Below are 14,199 nucleotides of genomic sequence, written 5' to 3' on the forward strand. Positions count from 1 at the left end.
TCAACTTATAAACAACTATTCAAAACGTTTCGAAATTCCTAACTACTATAAACGTCCAACGTCTACTCTATTATTATTACATTATCTGTGCTGCATTCTATATGTCTACCGATTTCTGTATACACATTCGAGGACGATTAATTGGTCAATACAATGCATTTACGACTACCATGAATTCTATAGAAAAGATAACCAGTCGGGTAAAATGCAAATGTGTCGTCGTCGATTGTTCACCACAGAGAAATCTCGCGGGCATAATCGCGACACACGAAGGTGGATCGCCGCCTACGTTGGACGTTGAACGAGTCGTTTGCTTGCATCGTTCGATCGATAGCATCGGAAGGCCACACGTAGTTATGCCAACCTCGCGAATTTTTTACCAACGTGTCAAGTTCAGCCATGGTTGCATTCGTAATTCCACGCGACAGGATGATTAACATTGACGGGAATTATGATCAGGATTCCATTTCGCATAACTCACGAATTGTTCATCCCATTCGAAGGTGGGGCGGAAGAACGAGGCTTGTTCCTCGACATTCCGTTCTTTCTCGATTTTTCTCTCGGAATATTGCGTATCTTTTAATCCTCCAATTCCCATAAGCATCTACTAGGATACATTTTTTTATTTATGATATTCACGATATAAACAAATTGATATTTTAAAGACCCTAGTGCATTTTAGTATCGTATATAGTTATAATATAATATCTATTTCAATAATTTTAAGATTAAATATACTATTAATAAGATACTATTAATATTATGATATAACAATTAAGAAATCGATAAGTATGGATTTATAGATCTTCGTGTGTCGCTCGTACGATAAATGGAGGAAGTGGGAAGTCACAGTGATCAGCTTAGTAAATGAAAAATTAGAAATTGAACTAAAAAATGAAACGATATCCTTAAGCGTTATGTGAACAACTTTCATACCGATGAAATTAACAAAATTTCCAACATTTTATCATAATCTTGTACTATAATCTGTGCTATGAGAGTTAGACGATTAAATTGTAGATGCAGATACGTCCGTACACAAATCAAAATTTCTTTCCTATTGTCAAATGATATACGCGAAGTGGACAATATAATCGTGAAACATGATGCCTTGAGCGTTTAGGTGATACAGAAAAACGGCTAAATAACAAGAAATGTAAATAACTGACAATGAGTCATAGAAGTAAGAACGAAGAGGTAGACAGAACAAGTAAAAAGAACTGGTAGGAGAAGAGGTAGAAAGGCGAGGAAGAGGTAGAATTTTACAAAGGAACTACTTTCAGAGTCTAAATGGACATGTTGGAGTATTACCAAGTGTTTGGAAGATAAGTAAGAGTGAGAATCGTATAGAATATTAAGTAGCAGAGTGTCTTCCTGAACATACTATCCTGTGTTCTGTAGATTGTTATCTTGAATATTGATGCGTTCGATGCCATATTAAGATATGGGTGATCTATAGCAGCTCTACAAATTATTATCGATACGAAAGCTCAGTTGATTTATATCAACATTCTGCAGAAAAGATTTCTAGGAAATTTTCGAAAGATAAAACGTAGATGTAGAAGAATATCGAAATGTTCTATGAGACGATAGAAGATAAATTACACTCTGGAGATACTTCTGCTTAGCTAACATTTGAAGGACGAGAAATTGATGTTTAATGCAATGTTTGTTATTGTAATGGATTATTGTTTCACACTGTTGCTCTTATTAAAAGGAGTGAAAAAAGAACGGAGCTAAACAGATATTGTTTTGCGTAAAATGAATATTTTAGATGTCGCTTATATACGTAAATATTATTTAAACAATTACAAAAAGAAACTTTAACTTTCTCATAGTTCGTACAAAAGAATATCCCGATCTTTATAGCTATTTGATGCCATCGACAAGTAAAAATATATTATTAATATGTACATAGATTGAAAACTATGTTTTTAATAAACAATAGCTACATGTATAAAAATTACATTAACAAAAAAAAAAACAAATCATGAGTATGTTGCCTAATTTGCAAGATGTACGTTTTTAAACTTCCTATCGACATATTAATAAATAAAAGAAATATCTGTCCTTCAAATATTAACATTCACCAAGAAAAGAAACGTAACAGCCTAATTATCAGAAAATCAGCCTAAAATTAATGGTTTGGGAATCGAATAAAAATAAACGAACTGGCCCAAACTACAATCTCTGCAACACGTCCCGGAAATGCCTACGAATAACGCAATATTTACACATGCTAACGTGATCGAAGGATCCCTATCGCCTGTAAGTAACCGAGTAAGAGGCTAACCCGGCATTGGGATCGACGGGTGCCGGACGACCTTGAATTCCGCTTTGAGTCGGCGCGGCTGGATACGCGGGTCGCTGTTGTTGGGCCTGATATTGCGGTTGATACTGCGGTCGATATTCCGGTTGATACTGTGGCTTCGGCTGATACTGCACTTGCGTAGGATACCTGGAAAATCGGGGAACAAATTCTGTTGGTTAATTTCATTGTTTAGCCCCGCGAGTCTAATTGTAAGTCAAGAGTAGTTGTCAGTTGTGCAAGTCACGTTCACTGCGCTTTCGACTGAGATTCACGTGACATTTACAGGGTTCGTTGTAGATACGTGTTCTTTGTCCACGGAAATTTCTCTTCGAAGCTTTAAAATGAACAATGTCGTTGGTAAAAATCATAGTTTGTAGCGAACAGAGTTTTTTTCTTCGCGATACCGGATGTGGCTATGAATATAAATTTGGGTACAAGAATAATATTTCATTACTTTAGGCTAAATCGTTGCAGTGAATAACGTATCACTGATATTGAATATTGATTAAATTCATTTAGATCGAAGATTGATCGAATAGAGGAAATTTTCGTTAATAATTAAAAAGTTCTTGAGTCTTTAAAGTTTGTAGTTTAGTTTTAAAATGCGATCGTTGTGTCTATATTTCGCAAGGATAAAAAAACTGACTTTCGATCAGAATAGTTAATTTCTTTGGTTTGGATCAGATAAGGATTTTCGATCTGAATAATTAATTTCTTACCTGGGTGGATTATAGATCGGTGCCGGAATTGGTCGCGGTTGATTCTGGACCAAAGGTTGACGAGGTACAGGTTCATATCGTTCTCCGTTTGTATATCGGGGATCCGTGTAATAAACAGAGGGGTCCTCTCTATATTGGCCATCGTCCTCGGGTTGATTTGGATTTGCGATACTGTTACCAGTCAAGGTTGGCGGTGGTACGTTTATACCAGAACCTGCTGGCTCGAATCCGCGTCTGGACGCTCCATATTCCACTTCTCGAATATTCCCAGTATCATCGACGAATCCGTATTTTCCATATACTTCTCCAGTTGGATATTTCGATTCGATCTTGTAAGAACCATCCGCTGCCTCGTATCCGTAACTGTAGCTACCGTCCTCGTTATGTCTGGTCATTATTGAATTAATTAGTACTTGTAGGTTTTTTTGAAAATATTTTCTTGAATATCATGATACGCGGAATTTTTAATTATTTGAATTTTTGGATTGTACGCAGATGTTGGGAGATATTTTAAAAGCAGAAGTTATCTTAATTTTCGTAAAATATTTTCGAAATAGGAATTATACCCTTATCTTCGTGTTACATTCTGAATTAGTATTTGAGTTTAATATTCGATAGATGTTAGAGATCCTGCATTTATTTACTTCAAATACAATAGTATGTTTTATATGTAGCCTATTATGAAATGTTGTACAATACTATTCTGTAATACTCAACCATATAGTTTCATTGAATTTTGTTATCCCTTGTATCAGTCACGCTCGAATCGCGTTCAAAGAAAAGTTACAAAAACGCACGGAAGTAGACTAGTGTAGCAATACTTGTGTAGCAATAACCTATCTATTGCAGAATTGCATGGAAATGTGAATTTGCCCTTGAAACTACGGATAAACGAATATTTTTACGAAACTCTTCGAAGTAACGCCTACCTTGAGGGTTGCATGAACTTTTAATAGTATGCACATTGTATTGCTTCACAATATATTTATCTAGATTGTCATACATTGCACGAACATTGTCACGTGCGAAAATGTTACAATGGCGTAATTTTACAGAAATTAAGATTAATAAATTTAGATTACTATATAATGGAATCTACATTTTTTACAATATTTTTCCACTCCCCACAAGATGTTAACTAATGTCTTACAATACGTAGCATTTCATTATTCTTGGCTACTAATGGTAAAAATCATAATCGATTTAAGAATACTGAACTTCCTTCTTGGTTAAAATTTCAGTTTCACATTCAATGTAACTTGCTACACACCGTCTAAAGCTTTAATCCTTTCTTAAACCTTGACCACACAGTTTTAGTCGGCAGTTCGAGTCAAGAGATAAATTGTCTCTGATAAAGGAACGGGGCGAAAGATACATTCGATATAGCGTTGCCTCTAGTCGGTTTAAATCTATGTCGTGATAACGAAACAGTACTCACTTATTTATCTGCTTTAAAATGGGCACCGGCGTGGTCACGGGGTATTGATTGTGCTGGGCGAGCGCAAGGCCGATGCAGAACAAGAGAGACAGCACCTGGTGACACAAGTTTGCATAAAATCGTTGGCATTCGCGGATCACTTTCCAATAACCTCGTGCACAATGGAAAACGGTCGAGATTGCGCAGTTTAAATGAACTTCTACTTTTATTTGCCTTTACAATTTATTTTTACAATTTATTTTGCAAAGGAAAAGGACATTCTATTATAATTTACAGTACTCTGCGTTATCCAATACTTTTATCTTATATATGTTAATTAATATTGATTAGTTTTTGATTCGATACACGATGGAAATTTATATTTCTATAAAGATAAAATCATAAGAATTACTTGACTGAACGAGAAAGAAATTGATATTAAATTCTAAATTGAAGATGTGTTCAATTTCTTCAAAGCACGTTTCGTACGTGTAAAATAAGGAGGCACTTGTACCTTATAAGGTAAATACTAAATCGGGAAAGTAAAAGTAACAAGATATGTTTGTTGAAGCACCTTTGTTAAAGCGTTAGAAAGGCAAAGGCATAAATCACGATCCGATAACCTAGATATTTTATCTTTGTAGTCTCATCAGTGAAAATTCGAACCGCGAATAACAAATTCCAAAGTAACAAATACCAGTAATACAAAACGAGAACAATTTAGTATTAAAAATTGCGCGTTTGGTTCGAGTTCTAATATTTTAAAGAAACTAATTGAATTTTCAGAAAGATTTAAAAAATACCTATGTGAAGACAATTTTCTCAAACCGAAACCAAATATTTTATTCGTTAAACATACATTTTATGCAATGTATATGAATTTACATTATCTACACTACATCTTGCATTGATATCCTTGTAATTTTACTTTCTTACATACATCTATGTCGAGGTCTATAATCCTGAAATTACAAAAGGGGTGAAATTAGGTTTACTAGCCGCTAATTTCACTCACAATACTCTACAACTTTTCCTTGTTATTATTTTACAATTATATAAAAATAGCTATGCTTATTACTCCCCATTATAACAAAAAGGGAAAGTGGACGTGTTTAAATGAGCCATCAAGCCATGAACAAGGCAACAAAACGATTTGTGAGACTAAGTCTGACACGATGACACTGTTAATGCAAAGTAACATCACAAAAAAGTGCTCTTCCTAATGAAAAAATCATCGATTAAACGAAAAGTGCATCGCAAGCCTTCCATTCACCATATACCACGCATCCTATCAGTAAATAAAAATAAAATCTAAGTTTACAAAAACCGAAAGGAAAGATTTGGAAACTTTGCGAAGCAACTATCTGATAACTTTACGAAAAAAATCTTTTCTTAAAAAAATGTTACGAAATTAAGAAACGAAAAGAAACTTAAATGCTACAAATAACTATCATCCCTTTAATCTAATCACCAATACAGTCAAATAACTTGAAACACTGGTTTGATTCCTTCGATTAATTACAACTAAAAAAACACTAGCTCCAATAACAAACCGGTTTATGCCCAATTCCCGTATTCCCGTTTAGTCTATCCGAGAAACAATGAAACACCGTGGCAATGAAACACTAATCGATAAGGAAGGAAAACCCATTTAAACACCAATACAATCGAACATTAAACTCGACACACTGTCCCAAGACTCAAATTAATTACAAATGAAATAAAAGACACTACTGCAAATATAATATCGATTCTCATATCCAATTATCATGCGACTAGAACGACTCGGTTATTCCCAAGAAACAATGAAACACCGTGAATATGAGACACTGATCGATGAAGGAGGAAAAGCGAGGAATACTCACGGGAAGACGCATGTTTCGTCGCTGATGAGGCAGACGCGATTGTGTTATAGGATCGTGTTATACCGACCGCGAGTCAACTTATATAGGTCCCCTTCGGGAGCGGCGGGGCCCGCCCATGGGCCCGACCACCGCCTCAACCTCGTCGCGATCTAAGTACCAGAGTTCACCGCACCGCAGCACGACTTTGAAAATTTTCTAACACGCCAATTTTCATTCACCGTCGAGCGTGACGCGTCTCCAGGGTTTTCGGTCCGTGATCCTCGTTGCATAAACCAGATCGCAGGGAAACCGCGATACCATCGAATCGTTCCGGACAGAGCTCGACGATTGGGACCACTGCCAGAATCGATGTTTCGGAAAAAGAACAAACTTTCGCACTACCACGTGTGAATTGTAATTCGATCGCTGTTTGCGTGATGTTGGTTGAGAACGTGGTATGGAGAACCGATCGAGAGGAAATGAATTGCACGTTTTATTGTGTTGATCCTTTGCTGTTTGCTATATTATTCTAGTTTAGTTCAGAATAGTCGAATTACTTTACCAACGCGAATTTGTTCTTCGCTTGACCTGAAATATATTTTTCGAAGTTCTTATTTCCGTACAGTCGAATCTTTCGACATCAAGTCGTTTGAATTCAAGTAATTTGACTAATTTGAAGGAGAATTTAGTGTGGATTTGAATCCATTGGATTGCTTTTGTAAATTTGAGATTTGTAAGATTTTGTTGATGCAATATCAAAATGTTTTTTACAATAGATTCATGTTTTGGAAAGTCTTTAATTTTATATGTTTAAATACTTGTTTATTTATATGTAGGATCGGTTATAATTATTTGAAAGAAATTTATGTTCTTTTAATGTTAGTTATTTGGTAAATTGAGAGATTCCGTGAACTTTTTATTTAAGTGAGATAAGTTAATGTTGAAAATTTACTTTCTTGACTGACAGACCTGTAATGATGCCTGTAAGTGCGTTCAAGCGAAAGCTCTTGACTAAATATGTTTGTCCGAATATCCGCTTATTCGTTTTATACAAACAGGATTCTGCAAGGTGATCTTCTGGAAAATACATACATACTTTTTACAAGGACGTTACATGTGATCTCCACAAAAATAAATTATGTATCTCTTATATTCGTATCTGTATAGTAAACTTGAAGTCTAATTCCATTTCTTATAATCGTTTCTTTGCAAACGTCTCTACGACAAGTTAATTAGTGTTAATTCTCATAGCAAAACAAAATATTAAATATAAAGAAATATCTTAGAAAAAGAAATTGTTATTCTAATATGTATTATAGCATTGATAAATATATTACCTTTTATAATAGTAATACATATATAAACAAACAAATATATTTATACGTTTATTTTACGTATTTTATATATTACTTATATTTAAACGCTTTATGAAAATTTAATATTTTCTATTGTGAATATATGTTTAACAGTATTCTCAGCCATTCCCTGATAATGAAATAAAATTTGTATAATAATACTCCCACTAGACTACTCGTCTTTACGTTTTGTTATCTTGTTTGAAATAAATGGAAAGGGAAGTGTTACTGTCGTAATTACACAAAATACACAAAATGATCGGCTAACCGAGAACGTTCCCGATCATACAAGAGAACATCTTGACATTTATCGTGGCTGTATTAAGAGCATTATAAGACTGAACAGAGTGAAATATACCTATACACTTACACTCCTTTGCCTATTGCAACCTAAGTGCCCGTGAGAATCAATTTCTGTAGAAATACCTTTCACGCTCAGAAATACCTTTTTTTTTTAAACGACACCCTCTTCTTATGTAATATTCTTTGTGTTTATAATCCACTTACATTTGTCAGTTTTTATTATGACAGATATAAGAATTGCAGAAATGGCAACACGCATAGAATTCAGTATTATATAATGGTACTAAAATAATACAAAATTAAGCATAATATAAAAAATACTGAAACAAATCGTTCAGTGTATAATTGTTTATATGGTAATCTAAAAATTCATGTGTGGTATTTATGTAAAAAATTGATATTAGTAATTACACCCTTATAATTGTTTGGTTCATATATGTATATGTAATTTATAAACATTTATAAAATCTTTATCTTGCAGGTTAAAAAAAGATAATATTAAAATTAAGTACCTTTATTTTTATCGTTAGTACATTACTTTTTAAAAAACGGTACAAAACTAACATCTTATGGTCTACGGATTTACATAACAAAATTTTATTAAACTTTATTAACTAAATTAATTACTAGAATTAAATTATAATAAAAATAGCGTCTGTATTTCATCCTACTAATATCTACACCTTATTTTCCACATCAACCTTTCCTTTTTTTCTATGATTTACTATTTAGTTACTCCTTTCACTATCAAACATCCTTTAACTACATATATCTCCACTGCCATTCCAAGAGAATTTTCCATTCATTTCACAGTCTTTCCTATATTTATGGCATTTATCTCCTTTAAACTAATTTTCCAATATTTCAAATACTTCGAATAAGGCATTCGAGTCATCGCACGATTTACGATTTAACATTGTCGAGCGATCGTGATCGTAATGTATAGGTACGTCACGAAGACGCCTGAACGCGGTTTGCAGTGAAAGTACGAAAAGACAGTGCTCCGGAATTTATAGCCGTGGAATGATAAACAGGGCGTTCAAAGTGGACGAAGTTATCGTTACAATTGAGTAGTAGCAAGAGAGTTCAATGCTCGTCCATCGAAGGGACGTTAGGCTCATTTCGTTTACGCAACGCTGTTACGTACGACATAATTTGATATTAATGCCGGTATTCATGCTACTGAAACAGAAGTGTTCGCTTTCCTTCTTTTATCCTACAAACGTTTTACCAGTCTTCTTATCTCTCGTACAATCGACATTACTGACTTAGTAAGTTACTTTCTTTTGTTACGGCTACCTCCTATTTTATAATCGCGATGGATAATTAAAATATAGTAGAGTTCTGGACATGCAAGTCCATTGTATTATTAAGGTTATTTAATTCTATCAACATTTTTTTAAAAAATGACACTTTTTAAATAGATAACTAAATAATGTAACTTTTAAGAATCAAATATTTGTTAAATGGACAACTATATACTAACTAACCGAAATAAAAGTCGTATGTATCAAAATTGTATCAAAACTTTTTTAAAGTATGACACTTTTTAAAGAGATAACTAAATAATAACATTTTTAAGGATTAAATATTTTTTAAAGGGCCAACTATGTTACTAACTGACTGAAGAAATGGTTAAATAATTTTGAGTAAACACGGCGATAATAATGAAGAAATAATTAATGAAACAAGAAAATATGTAGTTATTGCATTATTTTTTATAATTATATATATATATATATATATATATATATATATATATATATATATATATAATGTTAAATAATAATATAATATATGTATAATTACATAAAATATGTATTCTTCTTAATATTTAAACAAATCGTAGATAGTACTAAAATTAAAATATTTAATTGAAATGCTGGTAAAGTTTGGTTTTCGAGAAAAGTGTTTATTTTGATTCAACTCAAAGTGTTCTTCTTGAAGAATGACTGATGTTAACATTTTTTCACGAAGACTATTGCAAAATGGATGAATGTAAATACGCACTTACATAGTCTGATCGGAGTTGTGAATGAAGTTCTCCTATTCACCGTAAGGGAACGACACTTTGCTGAGAAAGATTGGCGCTTCAAATTGCGCCTGACCAATGATTGCCGGTTTTACCGCGATGCATAGGTGCAAACAGAGGAAAGGTACTCGCGGGAAATAATGGAAAATTATAAATAAATTAAAAATAAATTAAACTGAATTAAAATTATTATATAACGTTCATTATATAGTGAAGGTTTGATTTTGATTCTCATCTTCAATATAACGAAGCGTTATATTGAAAGCGTTAGTTATCTTAATTAGACACAAATGTCCTATTTTTTAATTCAATCATTGACCATCGGAAACTTAAGATCTTTGGCTTTCAAAAATAACTTTATCGCGTAACTAATTATATCCATGCCTTTTATCAATTTTTATTTCATCAAAATTTCTCACTTATAGCAAGAATTTATAAATAATATCGCTCATTAAATAATACCTATCGAAAGTAACTAATCATATTTTTGTAACAAACTACTAATTTAACGATAGCTATCGATATTAAATCTATGGCCGTTACAAAAAACGAAGATAACAAGATGAAAAGCTGATAAACGGCCGAGTTGTATATTCATGCAATTACTTTAATTGACTCGTTCGCTGGTTTATCGAGGGCTACACGTACTGGGGCGTGCAGAAAGTTCCGTGACTGTCGATATTTAATCCGATTGCACGTTTCGTTAATTCAAATCTCGATTACCGCGCTATTCGAGTGTTCGACACAAATTTCGATTACCAAGTTCAGCGAGTGTTTTACAACCGTTACACATGATATGCGAAATTAAAACGTCACATAAAATAGGCGGGGAGGACACATAATGAAAAGAAAATTATTATACCAGCCAACTTTTCGCCCGTACTGTCATATATTTAGCGTATATTTCTTCGATGAAACGGCAAGTCATGAAACTAACGAATACCAGCTTGTGGTCGTATTAAAAAAATGAAGTAAATTTAAGGGCCCGTGATACGCGATTTAGGGACACGTTTTGGCGGTAGGTGTCGTCTACTGGAGAAATAGAATAGCTATTTCTATCTGTTTTATTATCTTTTTCGACGTAGATCTCTTCGTTTCTTTCAAAGTAGGATCTGATTCCAATATTTGGTATTCCATTCTGCAATTAATTGTATTTGTATTTGTATTAATTGTATTTAAAGTAGAAAGCAGTAAATTGGTTGTGATTCCTTTAACTGGTAATTCCTTTAAAAGCTTGTCATTTTTGCGGTATTTTAAATGCAGGATTCCAGCGAATAGTGTTTTAAATAAGCGTTTCATTACATAATCAGAGCGCCTAAATGCTAAAATGAACGTTGTATTTTTTAAATACACGTAGTAGAAAATGTATTTTTGTAGTGAAAGAAGCTACATCACTGCTCAAAGGTTTGATATCACTTTTAATATTCACGGTTTGAGAAAGAAGGCATTTAAGTGTTTTGCTTTAGTAAGTATTCTCTGCTCTATTACTATTCTTTTTGCACTGTATTGTTACATCTGTATTTTAATTTTCCGAAGAATTATGTTTAACACAAATCAGCTGAAACTCCTGATATCGGATTTGTTGTTTGTTCTTAGAATTATTAACAAGCGTGTATTTCTAATACTAAACGTTTTTGTTGAGACAGAGATGTGATTATGTGTACTTATTTATGTTTGTTATATTGCTTTAATCCTACGATAGCGTAACAAGCATAATACATATATTTATAAAAGATTTCTATGAATGTTCGAATATTTATTCTATATGAGCAACTGTATATATTTTTCGTATAAATACAGACGCGAATATGTGTGATGGAAATATAATACAAGAACAGAAGGGTATCATGAGAAGCGAGACAGAATTGCAAAGATTATTTTAACCACATTATTCACGGAATAAGTTTGATCAATACAACCTTGGGGCAGTAACTTCGCCAAATTCACGATCTTACGAGTGTCGTCATTAATTCTCGCGAAAGAGTTGCGCAGCCTCAAATCAGCCTAACATCACAATCGCGGCAAATTGCACGATGCTCGTACTATGACTCGAATCAAGCGCCATTCGTCGTTGATGCATCGAAACAGTCTGCACTTACAGATTCACCGTATCGTTCACATTACTTACGACATGGCGAGTGTAAATAACAAGAATTTCAGCTTGATTGCGCGTTATCTTCGGGGCTTCGATGATAATGCTAACAGAGGCTACAATTATGCCGGTGGTTCGCTCCCTTGAGTCAAGAGTGAATCATGGTACTGCAGCGCACTGTAACCGGTCAAACTGCACTCGAATTATTTTCTCCCATATATCATAATCGGGAGCCAATTATTGGTCACCGTGTCGTATTCGGTTCGTGGTCCGAGCGTGCACCTGCAATTGAATGCGATTTGGCTCGCGACGCGAATAAGCGCGCCTTTGTTCGACTAGCATAAATCAGCGGACTTAATGATGCAAACACGCACGAAACATGGTATTTAGCGGTGTTCCTTCGGTAGCTAAGGAAGATGTCACTTCTCCGCATGCAGATCGCGTGTGCAAACGTTGAAACATTTATTTAAGATCTTTGTACGTGATTATTGGTTTGTTGGTTGTTAATATCCTTTACGTGCGTTCTTCTAAGATCCAGATTATAATTACTCCGATACACAAAAAGCATATCGAAGTGGATTAATTCATTAGGTACAATGACACTAACAGCAAACTTAATATTTACTAACAAACTTTGAGAAAGATATTCGATGATAAATTCTTATACGTACGAATTCTTATTGAAATGTGCACTAAAACTGTAATAAGACTACAGGGTTTTATTTTTTAGAAGAAGGAGGAAAATTATATTTACGTAGAAGTCTCTGTAAATAACCATTTAAGAAGTACAAATATTTCGTTAAGTTATATCCATTTTTTCTATATTTTCCAGCATCTGTTAACGTTTTTCTAGTAATATATATACACATGCACATATACGTTACATTTTTGTATTGTACAAATTTTGTGAATATATTTATTAAAATATAGAATTTAAAAAAGTGATGATAGTCCTGTGACGATACTCATAGAGTAAAATGCAGAGTAGAACCATATTGTTAAAAACAGATAATATCTAGTTTGTTTGAAAAATATCAATATGTTTAATCTTGTTGCTAATTTAAAAAAGCGATACTAGGATAGGAAGCAGGTACTTTCAATCGCAAATCATTAATCATTTTCTATCAGTGATAAAACTACTTACGTCCGCATAATAAAACCAGTTCGCTATCTATCAGTAATTAATAACAACAATATTCTCGATCGCGATACTGAATTTATTATATCGTACCGAATTAACTGCACGAGGTAGAAAGGAGCATAATAATATCAAGAAAACGATCGTCGAACTGATCTGAATTCTAATTTTAAATGATTTACAATCAAACATTATTTTTATGATATTCAAGTGTCCTCGCAATGAAACACTCAACGTGTTCTACCTTTATGAAATCTCGAACAGTGAGGCAAAAAGGAAGTAAAACGTTGATATTTGATTTTAATATTACGACGTGATTCTTACAATTATTTATTATTATTACACGAACGATTGCAATGGTATATTGCTATCGTTATTATCATTATGTGTATTTTCCATATTACAAAATGAAATATTTTTTATAAACCACGAGCTCGCCATAAACTATACTACATCGCGGATAACTGCAATTTTCGAACATTCAACAATAATTTGCACACGTTTATAAATTTCAGAAACAACACTGTTATCGTTGCTATTGAGACAAACTGTAAGCCGTTTTCCGAGTGGCTCAGGTATACGAGGACAAAGAAACGCGTTGAATTTATAAAGAGCAAAGGGACCAGGTTGTAGCAATCGAAATTTTAATTAAATGACAGATCCGCCTTCGTGGTCGTTAAAAGTTCTTTATAACGCATACCATGTGTCACCGTCTTTATTAAATTTCAGTCCACGAAAGAAAGATGAACCATTAAAGTCTGAAATTATATCGCCATAAAAATATTAAGGAAATTTATGTTAACAAATTTAATCTATTTCTTTTTTCCCGTAAAAGTGTGTACGTTATAAATTTGACTAAAAATTAATGATATTCGTAATGTTTCTTCTTTTGTGAAAATGTGGGATATTCTAATTTGGAACTTTGTCACTATATCTAATTTCTAATAGTTATCTTCGACAGAAATTGACTAATTATTTACTTCTTAAC

At 33.3% G+C, this 14,199-nt stretch overlaps 2 protein-coding genes across 3 annotated transcripts in view; one reads left to right on the forward strand and one right to left on the reverse strand.

Moving 5' to 3' along the window:
- Positions 1–14,199, forward strand: part of LOC126868055 (uncharacterized protein DDB_G0271670-like) — a 173,014-nt gene that overhangs the window by 56,052 nt on the left and 102,763 nt on the right. The gene's annotated exons all lie outside the window — the stretch shown is intronic.
- Positions 883–6,360, reverse strand: LOC126868058 (uncharacterized). Its single transcript, XM_050623219.1, has 4 exons — positions 6,313–6,360; positions 4,469–4,563; positions 3,031–3,417; positions 883–2,458 (listed from the first exon to the last, which is right to left on the reverse strand). Exons 1-4 carry the CDS (start codon positions 6,322–6,324, stop codon positions 2,260–2,262), a joined length of 693 nt encoding a protein of 230 aa, XP_050479176.1. The 5' UTR covers positions 6,325–6,360; the 3' UTR covers positions 883–2,259.

The sequence above is a fragment of the Bombus huntii genome, chromosome 7, assembly GCF_024542735.1.
Source record: "Bombus huntii isolate Logan2020A chromosome 7, iyBomHunt1.1, whole genome shotgun sequence".
Taxonomy (NCBI): Eukaryota; Metazoa; Arthropoda; class Insecta; order Hymenoptera; family Apidae; genus Bombus; species Bombus huntii.

What these genes read in the sequence shown, in the direction of transcription:
- LOC126868058 (XM_050623219.1), bottom strand. An exon ending in ATTTTAAAGCAGATAAATAA is followed by an intron (nt 3,418 to 4,468) that starts GTGAGTACTGTT and finishes AATAATGACCAG; the next exon opens with ACATAACGAGGACGGTAGCT. An exon ending in CCGATCTATAATCCACCCAG is followed by an intron (nt 2,459 to 3,030) that starts GTAAGAAATTAA and finishes CCGATTTTCCAG; the next exon opens with GTATCCTACGCAAGTGCAGT.